The sequence below is a fragment of the Centrocercus urophasianus genome, unplaced genomic scaffold (genome assembly GCF_019232065.1).
Source record: "Centrocercus urophasianus isolate 14NV4802_14NV808 unplaced genomic scaffold, USGS_Curo_1.0 seq_41, whole genome shotgun sequence".
Taxonomy (NCBI): domain Eukaryota; kingdom Metazoa; phylum Chordata; class Aves; order Galliformes; family Phasianidae; genus Centrocercus; species Centrocercus urophasianus.
The window spans coordinates 4,682,306-4,697,500 of record NW_024884989.1 but is presented as its reverse complement, the minus strand read 5'-3'; the positions used below and the strand labels follow the sequence as shown (position 1 = coordinate 4,697,500).

At 48.7% G+C, this 15,195-nt stretch overlaps 1 protein-coding gene across 1 annotated transcript; it reads left to right on the top strand.

Moving 5' to 3' along the window:
- Positions 1-1,360: 1,360 nt before the first annotated feature.
- Positions 1,361-12,937, top strand: SLC16A3 (solute carrier family 16 member 3). The gene is made up of 5 exons (XM_042833252.1): positions 1,361-1,429; positions 6,359-6,602; positions 7,005-7,148; positions 8,098-8,865; positions 9,705-12,937. Exons 2-5 carry the CDS (start codon positions 6,380-6,382, stop codon positions 9,989-9,991), a joined length of 1,422 nt encoding a protein of 473 aa, XP_042689186.1. The 5' UTR covers positions 1,361-1,429; positions 6,359-6,379; the 3' UTR covers positions 9,992-12,937.
- Positions 12,938-15,195: the final 2,258 nt, after the last annotated feature.

Here is a 15,195-nt window from a genome sequence, read left to right as displayed (position 1 = left end):
AAACACCAAGGCTGGAAAAGACCTACAGGATCACCCGGCCCAACCATCCACCTGTTGCCAGTAATTCTCACCAAACCACGTCCCTCAACACCAAATCCAGATGTTCCTTGAACACCTCCAAGGTCGGTGACTCCACCACCTCCTTGTGCAGCCCATTGCACTGCCTGACCACTCTTTCAGAGAAGCAGTATTTCCTAACGTCCGGCCTGAATCTCCCCTGGTGCAGCTTGAAGCCATTCCCTCTGGTTCTATCACTGTTACACAAGAGAAGAGGCCGACCCCCAGCTCAACACAACCTCCCTTCAGGTGGCTACAGAGAGCAGCGAGGTCTCCCTGAGCTCCTCTTCTCCACACTGAACAATCCCAACTGCTCCGGAGTTCAGCAGAAGTGATGGAGGCTGTGATAAGGATGTGTGATCTCTACTGCCCCAAAGGGCCGGAAAGCAGTTACAGTTCTTGACAAACCAAACATTGCCACAGACCTGAGCGTCGTTGCTTAAGGAGGAGGGACAGTTCCATCCTTCAGAAAGTTTCATTATTCCCCCTTTATTTGAGTTACTGCTTGATAGCAATGCATGGCCCCAGAGAAGATCTTTTAATTGAAACCTTAGAGATCTGTGGTGTGTAAGTATGCAGGGTGGACAGAGGTGCCTAGGAATGGAGAGCTGGGAAGCGAGAAAACGGAAGCTGGGAAATAGCTGCCAATATGTCACCTGTATCCTATAGGTACACCTACATTTTGAATTGCTTCTGAACCACCAGTAGCTCTTACAGGCACTCACATGAGAGAAGAAGCTAGATAAGGAAAGGGATGTTCGCAGACACATTGAAGAGACCGGGCCTGGAGTATCTCCCATAAGAAAGGCTGAGATCCCTTGGGCTGTTCTGTTGAAGAGAAAGAGGCTGAGAGAGATCAGATCGTCGTATATAAATATCTAAAACACAGGAGTCAACCCGATGGAGCAAACTCTTTTTGGGGGTGTGCAGCGATGGAACAGGGGGCAGTGGGCACAAATTGCGGGGCTCTCCTTCTCTGCAGACATTCGAGACCCGTCCGGGCGCCTACCCGCCCGACCTGCCCTAGGGCTGCGCTCCGCATCGCGGCTGCACGCCGGCATTTCCCAGCGGAGCTCTCGACCCGCTCGGCGGCTGCGGGCGGCGCCGTTTGCGGGCGATCCTCGGCGTTCCGGCGGGACGGCACCGGACGCGACCGCGTGCCTCCGGGCGGGCGAAGCCGCGGCGGCGGGAAGGGCCACGTGGCGGCGCTAGGACCCGGGCGCCACCGCGGGGACGTTGGAGGGAGGGGCGAGCGGACGCGACCCGCAGCGCCAAGGCGCTTGGCAGACGGACAGCGCCGGGTCGGACCGGAGAGCGCGCGGGGAGAGCGGGCGGCGGGGATCTCCGAGCCGAAGCGCGGGCCGTGACTCAGGTACCGTAACGAGGCGGAGCCGGCCCGCGCGATGCCGAGGAGCGCTCGGCGCGGAGGAGCGCGGTGGGTCCGAGCTGGGCGGGCGGGGGGCGCGAGCGGAGCTCCGTACGGCCGCATCCGACGGGTCGGGGCCGCGGGGCGGTGGGAGCGGCGCGGTCCGTCCCGGCTCCTCCGGGCGAGGGGCTCCGAACGCCCCGGCCGCGCTTCGGGAGATGCCCGCGGGCTGCGATGCTGCGGGCTGCCGGTCGGGCGCTGCCACGGGCGCGCGTTTCTTGCTCCTCGTCCGCTTATGTACCGGCCATGTTAATGGAAAACCCGTTCCCAAAGGCTGCTGCGGATTCCCGTTCCCCACAAAACCGTGGCCGTGTTTACCTCCCCCGTTCCCCGACCCCTCCTCCCCGCTGGGCCCCGCAGGGCTTTCCATTCTCTCTTTGTTCTGTCCAACAGTTTGCTGCCGCGTGCCCTTCCTTCGGGCCTTTCCATCTCCCACCCTCCGTCTCCCCACACCCAGCCGTCCATCCATCGCTGCACTGAGGGTTGATCAACCCATCCCCGCTCCGTGTTCCCACGGCTGTTACTCACAGCCCGGGGTGACACAGTCAGTTCCCGCTGTGGGTTTATCCATAGCATCGCGTCCCTTGCGTTCCCCGCTCCAGCTGCTCTGCGGGGGAAGCTGTTTGCCTTTACAATTAACGCGTTAGAACCGGGCTCTTCAAATTATCTGTGCTAGTCAGGTGACGCTTTGGTGCCTTTATTTCTCCTCGATGAGCACATCACCAGCGAGCGCCCCGAGCTTGGCTGGTGCGAAAGCAACGCCCTCGGGTTGCACGATGAGCTGTTCCTGCGGCTCTGTCCTTACCGAGAAGGAAGCAGCTCTTTTAATCTCGAGGTGAACGCTTTCCTTAATTACAAACACAGTCGGTGGCAGCCCGGTCTTCTCCGTTAGCACAGGGGCAGACACGCTCTGCTCTCACCCACCGCCCTACCAGCAATTGGTGCTCTTTACTGAGAAGTGAACGTGCTCCTCTGAAAGCCGTGGTTGTTTTTTTCCTTGCGCCACACCTATTGCTGTAAGTGCAGAAGTGTGGCTGTCAGCATCCCCCCGGGTGCCCTTTCCGAGCAGCAGTGCTGAGCGTGACTCCAGTTCTATGTGAGTTATCCCACTGCTTTCAGTGCACTTTCAAAAATAGAAGTTACAACGTTGGACCAAAGTGGAACCCTTGCGTCACAGCCATTCATTTCAGCCCTGTGCCCACGGTGCTGCTTTCACAAAGCCGCTGTGCCAATTGTTTCCTTATTTCAATCTCGCGTCAAATCAAACCGGTGCTGAGGTGTCTGTGCGGTGTTTGCTTGTTCCTGTGCCACACAACGGCACTGCTCCGCTGTGCCAAGCTGTTGCATTCCTGTGCAGTGCCTCAGGTTGGCAGGTGTGGCTGGAATGGCTTCACACAGCGTGTGGAACCACACATGGTGCTCAGAAACCCACGTACTTCTGTGTCTGTCATCCCTCCCCGGTTACATGCCCCCCTCCCGCTGCAGGTGCTGCTCTCACAGCTTCTGCTTTACGTTTGGGAACTGCTGAGCTCTGTGATTTAACAAAGCACCGCTCCCTCGGGGGTAAATATTGCAAAATGAGGCACCCGCTTCCCTCTGTGGCAGCCTGAACCCCTTTGTGGCAGCCTGAACAGGGCGCTTTGTTCAACAAAAAGCCCTTGAAGCTGCTGTCTGTGACAGTGTTACCTTGCTGAGGAGTTCTGTCACTGCCTGTCTCCCATTTGGGTGCTTTTTCTTTCCTCCACCCTCAGAACAAGGTGAAGGAGAAGGCCTTTCCCTTTCAGCACAGCAGCTCCTCTGTGTGCAGCACTCAGCCTGGCTCCCACCACCTCTGATGTCAGTACTGCTGTTTCTCTTTTGATCGGATGCTGTTCCTCCTTTGGTTTTAATGCCCACAGGCAAAGGCAGAGGTCTGTGACCCCTATTGGTGCACTGGATGGAGCACTCTGTGCTTTTTTGTGTATCCATCCCCCCTCTAAATTGAGGATCGTTATTGTCTTTGTGGCAAGGATGGGTGTCAGCTCGGCTGTCTGCCTTTTAGCTGTGGGATTCTGCCTATTTCCAGTCCAATATGGAATCTCAGTGTGGAACTTTTTGCTTTCTCTCTGATGGCCGTTATTTATCTCTGGCTGAAGGCTCGGGGTGATGCACGTATCTGGGTGTTAAATGCATTCTCGAGGCATGTAGGTCAGCCTCCATACCCCACATCTCTCCCACCCACACCGCTGCCCCTGCAGCACTGCTGCGTGGCAGTAGGACAGTGGCTGAGCACCACTATGATGTTTTTCCCGTATCCACCTTCAGTTATTTATAATACAGATGCTGTCCTTCTGTGTACAACAAACCGCGGCACCAACCATCCCAACAGCAATGCTACCTCCAGTACTCCCAGTCCCTAAAGGTGCTGTATGTAGGGGACAGACTCTTTAGCAAGATCTGTTGGGATGGAATGGGGGGAAATGGTTTCAAACTGAAGGCGTGGAGGTTTAGATTGGATATAGGGAAGTTTTTACACCGTGGGCAGTGAGGCAGTGGCACAGGTTGCCCAGAGAGGCGGTGGTGCCCCATCCCTGCAGACAGCCAAGGGAAGGGATGGGCTGTGAGCACTGATGGAGCTGTGGGTGCCCCTGCTCAGGGCAGGGGTGGCACCAGATGGCCTTTAGGGTCCCTTCCAGCACCAGCCATCCCGCGATTCCTCCTAACTGAGCCCGTATCGGTTTCCATGGCAACATGAGGATAATAGCAGCAGTACGAAAACACGCGGATTTAACTCCATTCTCTGCCGTGTAAACAAGTCCGTTACCAAAGGAAGCGCCCATCTGTGATGGAGGAATCCGGAACAGAACCCATCGCTGCCGTGCAGCGCTGCACGCAGCTCTCAGATCCTCCTCAGAGATGAACGGGGCGAATTTCAGCCGCGTTTGCAGCGGGGCCGTTCATTTCGTGAGGGTTGTTCGGGCGTTTGTTAAAAGCGATGAGCGATGCGCGAGGTGCCGGCCGGGGCGCGGGGTGTCGGAGCGCGGGGCGGGCGAAACGCAGCGGGCATCGCCGTCCCGCCCAGAGAGCGGCGCTCCGCCGAGCCCCGTCAGCCCCGCCCCGCCCCGCCCCGCCGCGCGCCGCCCGGTCACGTCCCTCACGTCTCAGTGCGGCGGCCGCCGGCTCGCACCCTGCCGGGCTGACTGGCAGCGCCGCACGTCGGCGCGGTGCGGTCACGCGGGGCCGCCCGGCGTAGCGGGCTTCTGCCGCCCTTCCCTTTTTGTGAGTGCGGAACCACGGAACGGCTCCCGTTGAAGGAGACCTGAGAAATCATCGAGCTCCGCCCCGTGCCGTGGGCGCCTCGGGCACCTCCAGGGGCGGCGCGGCTCTGCGCGGTGCCACCGCGCTCAGTGAAACTCGACGGTCCCTTCGTGCCTCGCCGCCCCTCTGCCGGTGCAGCCCGAGGACCGCTGGCCTTTGAGCCCGCAGCGCACGCTGTGCCTCGCGTCCTGCATCTCACCCATCAGAGCCCCTCCTCCTTCACAGCGCTGCTCTCGCTCTGTTGTCTTGTATCTGCGATCGCCCCAACCCAGGCGCAGCGCTTTGTGCGGTGTTGTCTTAAGCCTCGCTCGGCTCCCATAGGCCCAGTTTTTGAGCCAGGTCGCTCCGGATGCCGTCATCCCTTCCGCTCAGCTCAGCACCATCAGCAGTCCCACTGTCAATGATAAAGATGTCGAGTGATAAAGATGTTGAGCTGTCTGATCCCATGACAGAGCCCTGGGGGTCTCTGCTCATCAATGCCCTCCACCCACAGAGCCACTGCCCCCAACCTCCGGCTGTGTCCATCCCACTGATTCCTTATCACCAAACACTCCAGCCATCAAATCCACATTGTTTCAGTTTAGAGATAAGGATGCAGGACCACGTCAAAGGCACAGGTCCAGGCAGACAACAGCACCGGCCCATCCTTTGTCCACCAATGCCATCACCCCACCACAGAAGGCCACCAGATGGGTCAGGCACAGTCTGCCCTTGGTGCAGCACATTGCTGTTGCTCAGTCGGTGAAGGGGACTGTCTACATCCTGTGCCGGCCTGCAGAACAGGAGCAATGGATGGCAGGAGCCATTCCTTCCTGGGGCTGAAGGTTGCTGTGTTCACTGCTGCTCGAGTGCTTACAGAGCTGCTGGCCTCATGAAGGTGTGACATTCTGCATGCCTTCTCTTTGCTGCCTTCTTTTACTGCTTTGAAGAAATTAATATCTATCAAGAGCGTTTTATGCCTTGTATCATACAGATGTCATTAGGAAATACGAACCATTCTGAAATGGGACAGGTCCCTGTGTTGGAGGTGCAGCTTCAGACTTTGATTTACCAGCCCCAAACTTGTGATAGTGCAGGAACTAAAAAGACAGGCATCTTTTCACATTGTTATGGCAGTCAGCACATCGGCCATCTGCGGTGCCAGACACCTGGAGTCGGGTGACAATCATATTTACTAACAATCATACATTCAGTGCTCACTTTTCTTGACAAGTCTGTGCCAACCAGGCGGGGACAGTCTGGTTCTGAAATAGAGCTGTAAAATGGCATTGTTCCTGGTGACCCAAAGCATTCTTTAGTAATGAACATCCTAATCAACTGCACTTAAATTATCAAATTTTATACATCTAAGCTTTCCTGTTGGTTTGGGCCAGGACTTGTGATGTATGTACCAGGACTTTGTGTCCCGAGTAGCCCAAGAGCTTCCTCTACCAATGCCTTGTAACAAAAATCCCAGGCTTAAAAACTAGTTGTTTCTTTCTACAATAGTCTGTAACTTCAACTGGAGTGCACAATCTGCCTGTTTGGGATAGATAGCTGTCCCAATATGTATCAACTGATTTTTGTCTTATTTCTTAGGGAACCCTCGTGAGCTGCATCATGGGAGCAGTGGTAGTTGATGATGGTCCGTCTGGCGTCAAAGCTCCTGATGGAGGCTGGGGCTGGGCTGTCCTTTTTGGCTGTTTTATCATCACAGGATTCTCCTATGCCTTTCCAAAGGCAGTCAGTGTCTTCTTCAAAGAACTTATCCGGGAATTTGGCATTGGATACAGTGACACTGCATGGATTTCCTCCATTCTGTTGGCCATGCTGTATGGAACAGGTAGGCTGCTCGGTTCTGAGGTGATACTGCATCATGCAGTGGTGTCTGTAAATCATACTGACATTTACAGTGTGAATCATGGTTGCTTATTATTGCTCGTGTACAAGTAAGGCATTCAAAAATTATCGTTAATGCATGTAAATCCAATAATTAGTTAAGTACATCCAATTTGCATATAAAATCCAACCTCTGTAACTCAATAGATGCTAAAGATGGTGAAAAACTGCACAGCAGTACAAAGGAACAGAATATCTGACTGCAGAGGAAAGATCACCCTCTGGGATTGGCCTGATACAGGCAGGGTATGGGAAGAAATGTGAACTGGAAAGAAGCGTGAACTGACATGAAACCATTGGTAAGAACTGGTTTAGCTTTGCAACTGTAACTTGCTCTCTTTGCCAGGTCCGCTGTGCAGCGTGTGCGTCAATCGCTTTGGCTGTCGCCCGGTCATGTTGGTAGGTGGCCTCTTTGCCTCCATGGGGATGGTGATAGCCTCCTTCTGCACCAGCATCGTTCAGATCTACCTCAGCGCAGGGGTGATCACTGGTAAGCTGCACATGTGGCTGCAATGGGCTCGGCCTGTTTCCTGGCGGTAGGCTGATGTGTCGTGCTACCAACATATCTAAGGGATCAGGATGATCCAAACAGGCTTTTAGTAAGACAGCAGATAAAATTAGAATGATTTTATGTGTTTATTCACCTATTTATTTATTACGAATGGCATCTCTTTCTGGTATGTTTAACAGCTACTGCTGTTATTGGTGAAGAATAACAACTTTCTCTGCTCCCTCAGGGCATTAGGTGATACATATAGGTTTCTCCAAAAGTAATGCCTCCTATTTATTTCCATGGAAATAAACACAATAGAAGAAAAAATATGAAAATGTTAAACTGAGCACTTTGTATTCAGACAGATAACTCTCCTAGAGAGGAGTATGACATCTAGAAATTACAGTGATTGCAAGTATTGGAGATACTCTACATCTCATGGAGTGTAGCTCGTATTTTACACACTAGGAGTTCAGTGTCTTCTTTGGACAGGTTTATCCATGACCATGGGTGATACTTTTGACTAATATTTGGACATTATTGGATTATTTGACTAATATCTGGACATTAGGAAGTATTACTTTTCAGAAAGGGTGGTCAGGCACTGCAATGGATGCCCAGGGAGGTGGTGGAATCACCGACCCTGGGGGTGTTCAAGGAAAGGCTGGATGTTGTGTTGAGGGACATGGTTTAGTGGGAGCTATTGGGAATAGGTGAACAGTTGGACTGGATGAGCTTTGAGGTCTTTTCCAACCTTGGTGATTCTATGATTCTATCAGAATAATAGCGAAGTGGGGTTCTCTGACACCTGTTACCATGGAACTCTTTTGCTCATTTGCAGTAAAACCAATCTTAAGTCATCAATCAGAAGAAATGCCACTGATTTTTCCTTTTTTGACTGGCACTATTGGAGGGCTGTGTCAACTTCTTGTCCCTTCTGTTACAGGTTTGGGTCTGGCTCTCAACTTTCAGCCTTCGCTCATCATGTTAAACCGCTACTTTGACAAACGCCGACCTCTGGCCAACGGGCTGTCAGCTGCTGGGAGCCCAGTGTTCCTTTGCGCCCTTTCACCTCTGGGGCAGATACTTCAACACGAGTATGGTTGGAGAGGAGGATTCCTTATACTGGGTGGGATGCTGCTCAACTGTTGTGTATGCGGAGCGCTAATGAGACCTTTGGAGCCGCCCAAAAAATCTGAAGCTACCAAAGAACCTGCTGAGAAGAAAGCAAAGAAAAAACTCCTGGATTTCAGCGTGTTTAAAGATGGTGGTTTTGTGATCTACACGCTAGCAGCATCTATCATGGTGCTCGGCCTCTTTGTTCCCCCAGTTTTTGTTGTGAGTTATGCCAAGGATTTGGGGTATCAGGACACCAAAGCAGCTTTTCTTCTGACGATTCTGGGATTTATTGATATCTTTGCTCGTCCCATTTGCGGAATGGTAGCTGGTCTCAAGTGGGTTAGACCACGTTGTGTCTACCTCTTCAGTTTTGCTATGATTTTTAACGGCTTTACAGATCTCATGGGCTCCATGTCTGTTGATTACGGTGGCCTGGTGGTCTTCTGCATTTTCTTTGGCATTTCTTACGGAATGGTAGGTGCTCTTCAGTTCGAAGTTCTCATGGCTATTGTTGGCACTCAGAAGTTTTCCAGTGCTATTGGCTTGGTGCTCCTGGCAGAAGCGATGGCGGTTCTGATCGGCCCGCCGTCAGCAGGTCAGTATCCCATTTAGTTGAGAATTCAACACCACTGACATTGCAGGCAGACAAAGACAACACGAGTCACTCACAGTATGCATGCTGTCCTTGTGTTGCACATGCTTACAATGACTTTGTGCAGCTAGAATCAGAAATAGCCCAAAACAGGGAAGGAGATTTTGTCCTTCTTGTATCTGTTTGCAAGGATTGGTTGAGCTGCCATTTGGAGGTGCTGCTCTTTTTGCAACGAAAGCCTGAAGTGCATCTCCTGTTCAACGCATTGTATGAGTTTCACACACAGTAAATGGGATAAATTCAAACCTCTTTGGAGTTGAAATTCAGTATGAATCCTCTCAGTTTTATCTGGAAGGTAGTAGGGCAGATTCTCTGTACTTATGGTAGGTTTGAAGGATGAAAGAAAAATTTGGAAGAGGAGGAAAAAAAAACCAATCAACCTGACAAAAAGGGCTCTAAAGCATCAGGACTGTTCCAGGGAAAGCAGACTGTGCTGCACGTGTCTTGTAATCCTAAAGTATGGCAACACTGCAAAATATTCAGATTCCTGAATTTGTAATGGCAAGTTCATTAACAAAGTGCATCAATTTAACAGGCTGCACCAAAAAAAAACCCCAACAAACAACTCTGCTGGTTCACAGTTTGATCTGAAGTAGAACAGCAGTTGCCTCATCTCTTGCATCTGAAGGCTGCATTGCTTTTATTTCAGTTGAGCTCCTGTCAGTGTGTGCAGGGCAGGACACGTTCCAGGATGTGAAGTACTTCCAGTCAATGCTAAGCTGAAGTGAGATAACAGAAATACTTTGTTGTAAACTTATTTACCTGCATGTTGTCTTTTTCAGGAAAACTCTTGGATCTGACACGGCGGTACATGTTTGTCTTTATTGTCGCTGGAATTGAAGTTACCACTTCAGCGCTGGTGCTGGCCTTGGGAAATTTCTTCTGCATTAAGAAAAAACCAGAAGAACCACACACAAAAGAAGCAGCAGCAGAAAGAGAGGAATTAAACAAATCTGAAGACAAAACTCCTGAGGATGCCAAGGTGGACTCTATTGAGGTGGAGCAGTTCCTAAAAGATGAGCCCGAAAAAAACGGCGAGGTCGTAACCAACCCAGAAACCTGTGTGTGAGCACAGCACAAAACCCACACGGCGTTCAGAAGAGGGTCAAACAGAATTTCAACACTATTTATTTTAGAAATAGAACTAGCTTAGGGCTGGGCCGTCTGCTTTATTAACTGGAGGCCGGTCAGCTCATCGGGTCTCTCTGGAAGCTGATTTACTAGACAACCTTTCATCAGAAAATTAGCTTTATCATTGAAAGGTGAAACGTTGTGGTTATACTTTTTATGTAAACAAAAAAGCTTTTCCGAACACAAGTAGAGTTTTGCCATGCATCACCAGAAACTGCTCACTTGGCAGAGATTGAGGAAGGAATTATGTGTACGCTTTCAGATAATACGGGTGAAATTGCTGTGTTGTGTGGCTAAATGTAATTTCCCTTCCTGTGCTTTTTGGGAAGGGGAAAGAGGTTGAGATGGAGAAAAATCTCAGGAACTTAAAGGTCTCCATTAGGTCTTTGAATTTCTTACTTTTTTTAGACTTTCAGATGAATTGGCTCAGCCCTAGTCTAATTTTGATAATACCTGTTACTTTGGTTTATGCAAATGTATTTCTATGAGTTTTGTCTAAACCTGTAGTCTTTGTAATTGTCATCTGGAAACTCTGTCCACAGAAAGGCACATTGCAGGCACTGTCCTCAGCTGATCACACAAGCCCTGATCCTAGGGAACACTGAAAGGAAAATAAAATGAGTAGATTCGATCCCGACAGACAATAAACAAAGTTCATCTCCACTCGTATACACTGCTCTCAGCTCAGCTTCTCTGCAACACTGAAAATTATTACAGGTATCATCCAGAAGATGGACAGGAGGCTTAGTAGAACCTTCTGAAAGTGTTTTTGTTTTGTACATACATTTTAATTGTCCAGATGACATCTATCAGGCACGTGGCCGTTGGGTAACTTAGGGGCAAGGTTGGGACTGCTTTGAAACTTGTTACTGTTACATCTTTGATATGCAACATCAGCAACACATTCTTCCTTTAATGTTTAATTTACCCCACCTCCCTCTGCTTTATTAATCTATAGAAGTTCAGAGGGCCATTGTGGTTGCTTAAGATGATGGAACTGCTGATCACATTTTTGATGGCTCTGAATGAGAGCTCATCAAGAGCTGGGCCTGCTCTGCTGCCTGTTTGCTGCACCAAGGCTCTGTGTATCCTTACACTGTGCTTGGCATCAGATGAGGAAGGGGACGTAACACAAATGGACCCGACAAGACGGGCAGCACTGGAGAAATGCAGAAAGGGAAAAGATTCACTGTGAGGACTTCAAGTAGGAGAAGAAGGTAAAAGGAAGGCATTCTCTATTACATGTATAAAAAAATAGAGTATATTGTCTATACTACATTTTTTTCCCCACAAACACATTGAAAATATGTAATATTTACTATAAAATGATGCTATTTCAGCCCAGTTTTCAGATACATGTATAAAAAGCCCTGTGGGATTTATGAGTGCAGTAACGACCTTCAAAATAGGCTTAATTGCAATGGATTCTATTTTCTTCTCAGTAGGGAATCTAAGGCAGAATACAAAAGAATTAGTTGCCCCACGTGATCATTTTAGGAGATACAGTGCAACCAAGGAAGGGCCAAAACCACAACCCAGGGGATTATTTTGGAAACCAGCTTCCACTCTGCTAATTTCTTCACAATGGTTTTGCATTGCTAGGACAAATTTAAATCTTAGGAACACCATTTTATTTTTTTTGGTAGCAATTTTAAGCAGAAATGGATGCTGCACTCAATAAAGTGTTTATTTTTTATATTGGATACAGTGCAGTCCTCTTTCCTTTTCTCTCCACTGCCTTGACTTCCTTTGAAGGAAACCTCCACCTGTGCCAGCTGCTCTGCCTGCACAACCACGTCTGTGTTAAGCTGTGCTGGGGCTTCTGCCCAACTGCTTCTACAGCCATAGCAAAATAGGCCTTCATTCAGCTCCTCCTAATCCAAGATGTATAAAAAGAAAAGCCCCAAAAACCCAACTAACATCTACTGCATACTGGAAGGGAAGGATTGTATCTGAACCCTTTAGCAAGAGCAGCCTGCTTCTTACGAATCTCACTCTGCTTATTGCAAACTCATAAGGAATTGCCTTCAAACTCTTTCAGGTCTTTTTGGTGCAGCATTGCTTTAATCTCAGCACTGTTGAGGTGGAAATCCCTGAATTCCTAACACCCCTTTGTGCTCTTGTATTTGGAAGAAATAGGCGGCCAGTCCAAGAATGGCTGAAGAGGTAACAGTGGGGTGCAGGGGCAGTAGAGCTGCACAACAAGATGTGGATGAACCCTCCTGTGTTCAGCCTGTGACTTGGGTGGAAGACAGCAAGCTACACGTGTCTCAAAGGCCGTGCCGTCATTTGCTTTCCATCACACACTGCTGGAGCACATGTAACTGCAGTCAGAAACCCAGGTGCAATATATCCATGTCTGTACCTGCATATAGGAAGCAACTGACAGATTGCTTTGCAGGTATTTCTCCAGAACTGATGAAGAATCTCTTAGCACACAGGCTAGCATAATTCTCAAGTTGTTTGGGCCTTTGAGTGTTCTATGAATTGAGATGATATAAAGGACTGAACAGATTGTTAATGTTTAAACCCAACAAAACAGGCGTTAGGTGATGTAAAATCATCCTCTAACCCAACCACATTTCACAGTAATAGTTCCCAATGCACTCACGTACACACCTTTGTTCTCTCCCAAGAAAAGCTTAAATTTGGTAGAAAGCCCCAAGGGATTTGCAGGAGCACACAAGCATTACATGTGACAGCAGTAAGTACTGATTTGTGCACCTCCCTCTGTCTGTCTACTGCAGGTCTCTTTGGGATGACAGGAGTACACTTTGGTTTTGTGCAACAAGATGATTTGTTTCCTGTTAATGCACTTTAATGTTACGTGTACGTTTATACCTGGATTTGTTTGATGCTTTTCTAGTAAACTGTTGCAAAAATAGTGAATAAATATTTATTTGGTTATCAAAAGCTGTGGATGTGAGAAAATGAGATTAGAAAGAAAAATTCTACCACCCAGATTTGGTGACTGGGCTCTGCTGGATGTGCTCACAGGGCCATACAGCAGCAGTGTCAGCATCAGCAGTGTCATGATCCCTGTGATGCTCTTTACCACACTTGGATCTTGAAAGCTTCAAAGAAAACATTAAGAATGCACTTGTGGTGTTTTCTGGGCACCTGGCTGAGACCTTCTCAAAGTGCATTCCCAAGGCTGCACCCACGTGAATCAAAACCACAGTTCCTTCAGCGTAGGAAGAGCTCCGTTTTGCTACCCAGAAGCATGGGGATTTGGAAAGTTCAAAACTATTTTCACACAATTTTGAGCATTTCTGCTGAGAAACCTTGGAGGAATCCCTCCAAGTACAGCTTCAAAAGTTTCTGTGTATGTACACTCTGAAAATCCTAGATCTAGTTTACTGTATATAGATATATACACGTCTAAGATATCTAAATAGGTATTGGAACAAAAGTATGGTCACTTTTTAAATGCTAGTTTAGTTGGAGAGGTGAGACTTAAGGTCTAACCAAAAGCTTTGCTATCCCACTCGCCAGATCAAACCACATTCTGCTGCAAGAATGAACGTTACCAGGTAGACCAAAGCCACAGAATTAGCTATCATATGCTTATAGCACATCCACGGGAGAGAAAACCAGTTTTACCTTTGCCTCTCTTACTCTCCTGAGCCTGAAACAAGATGGACATCCACTGTGAAGGAAAACATGCATGGCCTGAACTGCACTGCTCTCTGATCCTGCTGCTGGACCCGTAGTGAGGAAACCAAACTGCTGAAGGAAGGCGACCTGCTAACGTTTGAAGAGTGAACGACTCTGGAAATAGCAGAGGCATCGCAAATGAGAAGCAATGGTTTTGGGATGTATATCTTAATGGCCTTGTCAGTGCTCAAGGCCCAGAGCTTGTCTTCACGTGAGTAGAAAGATGCAGAACTTACAGCTCTTAAGTCCCTCTCCAGTGACACAACCTGGATGATTGGCAGTCCTGTGTTCATCAGAGACAGCAAGGAAAGTGAAGAGGCACACAGAGTAAAGGACTGCTTACCTCTAATTACGTGCTGCTTGTTCTTGGACCAGTTTCAACACCTGCTTCGCTTTCTCAGCAATATTCCAGCTGGCAAATTCCTCATTGACCCTCTGAATGCACTACAAAAATGAGGATAGCTCTTCCCCTTCTGACTCTGACTATTGCTGTTTCAGAACTTAAAACGCTCTCAGTAGAAAGCCAAAGCCAATAAAGAACTGCATCTAGATTTTAATCTTTACACTTCTTTAATTGAAAAAGTCTTTTTAGCCATGCAGAAAGAAGTGCAGTAAGATCTACAGGTTCACAGCACCAATCTTAAAATGTTACTTTTTAGCAGTGGGAGCAGAGAAACACATTTTCTTCCCAGCTGGTAAGGTATCAAATGATTTCCTACTCTGCTCCACCCCTCCCCCCACCAGCATCTTGAACGGCCACAAGAGACAAAAACACAGACAGCAGCAGACCAGGGCTTAAAGCATTAGGATACAACAGATAATTCCCTCTTTTGCCACGTTCCTGTTTGTTCATTATATCTGTTTTTTTTTTTAATGTCTGGTTCTTACCCACGTCTGACAGTGCAGAAACTTCCCCCGTGTAACATTAAGAGATGATACCATGCCAAAGAAGTTTTGCCTTTTATGTATTGTGCTGTTTCATGGACTGTGTATAAATAGATGATCCAGTTTTCCTGTTGTCCATCTGCCTGCAGCACGCGACAGTTTCATTCAAAGAACACAAATCATTCTATTTCTGTTCAGGAGAAAAACCCCACGAACATCTGAGCAGTGTCCTTGTGCACATACTCACAGGATTCAGCTCACAGGATTCTGCAGTGAAACAGATTCTCACTGAGGATGGGGCTGCTGAGTGCTCTCCTGTTACAAACACGCTGCATGGCAAAATGCTTCACACAACACAGATTCACAGTGAAACGCAGGCCCTGAAAAACCAACGCTGTTTTTAATAATGAAGTGCTGCAATCTGTAAGGGCAAAAACGTGCTAACGTGTCTCATTCAGTTAACTGCAGGAGCTGCACTGTTGTAAGATTAAATCCACGGTGGATTAAGCTTCCTCACAACTGAATTAAACCTACATTTCTGACCATATGGTTCAGCACTATTAAACAAACAGCAGCATTGCCTGTACACGTGAAACGAGC